Source organism: Humulus lupulus, chromosome X (assembly GCF_963169125.1).
Source record: "Humulus lupulus chromosome X, drHumLupu1.1, whole genome shotgun sequence".
In the NCBI taxonomy this organism is placed as follows: Eukaryota; Viridiplantae; Streptophyta; class Magnoliopsida; order Rosales; family Cannabaceae; genus Humulus; species Humulus lupulus.
This window is the reverse complement of record NC_084802.1, coordinates 212923042-212927680: the sequence shown is the minus strand read 5'-3', so window position 1 is coordinate 212927680 and position 4639 is coordinate 212923042. Positions and strand designations below refer to the sequence as shown.

The window sequence follows — 4639 nt, the reverse complement described above, 5'->3', positions numbered from 1 at the left end:
ATCACTTCGAGTCACGAGGCCGATTCAGGAGACAAGACCAGTCAGAGTACTTGGCTGCGCAGTCCTGACACATCGGCGTGCAATCCCGAGGCGGCCTTTTCTGCAGGTGAAAAGTGGGGGACAACGCCCACGTGGAGCGAGGCGGCGTCAGGGTCCTGGACGCCTGGCCCCTTCGACCGGGGGTGAGGTGATCTGGGTCCATTTACCTTTGTCCCGCTTCGTTTACCATAAGCTCGGACCGTATCAGGGTCCGGGATCGGGACGCGTAGGCCGCGGTGGTCCGAATGCTCTATACACAGCCCGGACTATCACCGCGGAGTACGGACCCGGAGGGGCATTCCGGACCCCTCCAATGGGCCCAGACATGAATCCTCGGTCCATACCCTTCCCCGTGGGCACTCTCCCTACCAAGAGGCCTTGAACCGAACCCGCGTGCTGACCTGGCCCCTGACAGTGGGCCTGGACGAAGTCCCCGAGCCCATGCAGGAAATGGGGATAACACTAACAAATTCCCCCAAACTTAACCTTTACTCGCCCTCGAGTAAATAATGTAGCTAGACTCAAACCTAACAAATCAAGTTGACATACCTAACCAATTCAAACACTCAAGACTATTATGCATATATAATTCTCAAGAAAAAAAATCATGCTATTTAAAACATTAATCTAGATTTTCAGTCTCAATTATTCACCTTTTCACCGCAATCTATCAACACCAAAGCTCATTTACTCATAACTCGCAAATAAAATAACTGAACCACTTTATGCACATCAAATTCTCACCAACTAACCACAAACTCAAATAGTCCATATAGCTGCATTACTTACTATTCTCCATTAATATAAACAAATGCACAAATAAGAATCAATTGGACTTTATAAGGGTTGTAATAGAAGGCTTAGGTATAGGTAGATAAAGAGACAATTTTAGGCTTAATCATACAACAAGCATTCCGCTAAACAGGCTTTCCCAACAATTTCACACCACTCATCCCTTGTTACCCCTTTTTCTGTGCAATGAGTATATCATCTACATACAAACAAATAATAATATATCAATCATTTGTATTTTTGATATAAACACATTTGTCACACTCATTGATTTTGAAGCCACTAGTCATCATGACACTGTCAAATTTTCCATGCCATTGTTTTGGAGCTTGCTTAAGTCCATATAAGGATTTTACCAATTTGCACACTTTCCTTTCTTTTCCTGAAGCTACAAAACCCTCGGGTTGTTCCATGTAGATTTCTTCATCAAGATCCCCATTTAGAAAAGCAGTTTTTACGTCCATTTGGTAGACTTCAAGATTTCGCAATGCGGAAATTTCCAAAATCATCCTAATGGAATTTATTCTCGTCACAGGAGAATACGTGTCAAAGTAGTCATGACCTTCTTTTTGTTTGTAACCTTTTATTACAAGTTTAGCCTTATACTTATCAATTGCTCCATCTGTTTTCATTTTCCGTTTGAAAATCCACTTGGACCCTAGAGGTTTACATCCGGGAGGGAGGTCAACAAGTTCCCATGTGTGATTTTGCATGATGGAATCAATTTCACTTCTTATGGCTTCCTTCCATAAAGGACCCCCAGGAGAGCTCACAGCTTCATTATATGTACGAGGTTCTGCCTCTACCATATAAGTTAGAAAATCTGGTCCAAAAGAATTTTCTATCCTTGCCCTTTTGCTTTGTCTTGGCTCTACTTGGACTTCTTCACTCTCATCTTCTATTTCTTGCTCATGGATATTCTCATCAATGATCTCAAATGTTCGTTTAGAAGAGCTTGGTTCATCCCCATCAGGTTTACAAGGAAATATATGTTCAAAGAATGATGCATTTTTTGGATTCCATTATCGTATTCTTGTGGATGTCAGGGTTTTTAAACTCGTGTACAAGGAATCGATATGTGTTGCTATTTTGCGCATAGCCAATGAAAATACAGTCAACTGTTTTATGACCTATTTTCATATTCTTTGGCAATGGTACTACAACCTTTGAAAGACACCCCCACACTTTTAAGTACTTGTAAGAAGGTAGCCTACCTTTCCAAAGTTCATAAGGCGTCTTTTGTTCTTTCTTTTTGGGAATCTTATTTAAAAGATGGTTAGCCGACAAAACGGCTTCACCCCACATGTTCTGTGGCAATCCAGAACTTATTAACATATCATTCATCATGTCCTTTAGAGTGCGATTTTTCCGTTCTGCTACTCCATTGGATTGAGGAGAATAAGGTGGTGTGACCTCGTGAATAATTCCGTGTTGTGCACAGAATTCACCAAAAGGTTGTACGTATTCACCACCACGGTCACTTCTTATCATCTTAATTTTCTTATTAAGTTGATTTTCAACCTCTCGCTTATAGAGAGTAAATTTCTCTATAGCTTCATCCTTGCTTTTTAGCAAGTATACATAACAATACTTTGTACTATCATCAATGAAAGTAATAAAGTACTTGTTACCTCCTCTTGTTTGAGAAAACTTTAAATCACAAATGTCACTGTGAATTAAATCAAGGGGTTCAGTGTTTCTTTCAACCGCTTGGAACGATGACCTGGTTAGTTTTGCCTCTACACAAGTTTCACACTTATGTTTGGAATCAATATTAAATGTGGGTATGTGATTCAAGTTAATCAGTCTACGCAAAGTATCATAATTAACATGACCTAGTCTACCATGCCATAAATTTGAAGACTCAAGCAAGTAAACGAAAGAAGTAGTATTATTATTATTATTAATAGTCTTTGGCTTAACAGGCATTACATTCATCTTCCACATTCCCTCTTTCACATAACCCTTTCCAATAGGAACACCAGCTTTAGTCAGTACAATTTTTTGGGACTCAAAAACCATCTTGAACCCGTGTACGCTCAGCAGCGTTCCAGAAATCAGATTACTGCGAATGTCAAGCACATACAGCACATTCTGTAGCTTGACACTCTTTCCATACGTCATCTTCAAGTACACAGTACCCTACCCCTTGATCTCAGAGGTTGCCGAGTTGCCCATGTAGATCTTATCCCCATTTTCCACCAAAGTAAGGTCGGAGAAGGCAGACTTATTCGCACAGACATGACGAGTAGCTCCAGTATCGAGCCAGCATTATTTTGGATTAGCATCCACCAGGTTTATTTCAGAGACCACAACACATAGGTCTAGGCCAACGATCTCTTGGGACATGGCTTCCATATCATTTGCCTCATTTCCTTTCTTTTTCGATAGTCTACAATCTGACGATTTATGTCCCGTCTTGTTGCAGTTAAAGCACTTCCCTTGGAATTTTGGCTTCTTTGAAACTCCCCCTTTTGGTCGTAGTTTGGACCATGGCTTGGCCTTAGGCTTCTTCCCCTTTGATCCTTTGTCATGCTCCACCATATTAGCCTTGGCAGCATTGGGATTTGAGGATTGCTTCTCAGTACTTTTGTTATCCTCTTCAATGCGAAGTCTACGAATGAGGTCTTCAACACTCATTTCCTTTTGCTTGTGCTTCAGATAATTTTTGAAGTCTAGCCATGCAGGGGGTAGCTTCTCTATAATAGCAGCTACTTGGAAAGACTCACTCAAGACCATCCTTTCAGCATGTATTACATGGATAATCAACTGAAGATCTTGCACTTGGCTTATCACATTTTTGGAATCCATCATCTTGAAGTTCAAGAATTGGCCAACCAATAATTTCTTGGCTCCAGCATCTTCGGCTTTGTATTTGTGGTCCAAAGACTCCCATAATTCCTTAGCCGTTTTCTTCACACTGTACACACTATACAGCGAGTCAGACAAGCCATTCAGAATGTAATTCCTACAAAGGAATTCAGCATGCTTCCATGCCTCAACTGCATGTTGAGTTTGCATATCTACTTCGTCCTCTCCAACAGTGGGAGGATCCTCTTTCAAGAATCTCACAAGATTCAATGTTGTTAAGTAGAATAGTATTTTCTACTGCCAGGTCTTAAAATTCACACCAGTGAATTTTTCAGGTTTCTCATTATGGTTCACATGAACCGTTGGAACCGAAACTTGCACAGGCTGGTCCCTTGAGGATTGGTTCTTTGTGGTCGAAGCCGGAGTTCGGGGAGATCCACCAATGCTTTCAGTAGGACTAACATCCATATTTTCAGCCATATCTGAACAGTTACATAATACTTAAATAATTAGGCAATAATGCAACATTAGAAAGATAACACATACACAATTAAACTCATATATTATGTGATACTCAAAGAATACAAGTATACACTTGCATCAGACAGTATATGCAATATATTAATTCCCATGTATATATATACATACTTTATTATAATATGAGTATACAAATATATGATAGAAAGATAATATATGTGAACCAAAAAATTATATAATTACCTACTGATATATGTCGTTAAATTATATATATAATATTATATCATAATACTAATATGATTACTCCAGGTATTGCCACAGAACAGTACACTGACGATCATATATACTAACATATATGTATATAATTATCAGTATATTGAACTGTATAATATATATACAACAAAAGTGTGGTCAAATCCATAGTAGCGGAACATATACACCCCATTTTTGGGTTGGAATTATATATCATATAATTATAACAATATGGTTATAAAATTAATTATCATAATATATATATTAT

At 39.1% G+C, this 4639-nt stretch overlaps 1 protein-coding gene across 1 annotated transcript; it reads right to left on the bottom strand.

Moving 5' to 3' along the window:
- Positions 1-3102: 3102 nt before the first annotated feature.
- On the bottom strand, positions 3103-4122 carry LOC133806728 (uncharacterized). The gene is made up of 2 exons (XM_062244820.1): positions 3963-4122; positions 3103-3887 (listed from the first exon to the last, which is right to left on the bottom strand). The coding sequence occupies exons 1-2, from the start codon at positions 4120-4122 to the stop codon at positions 3103-3105; spliced, it is 945 nt and encodes a 314-aa protein (XP_062100804.1).
- Between the last annotated feature and the right edge of the window lie 517 nt (positions 4123-4639).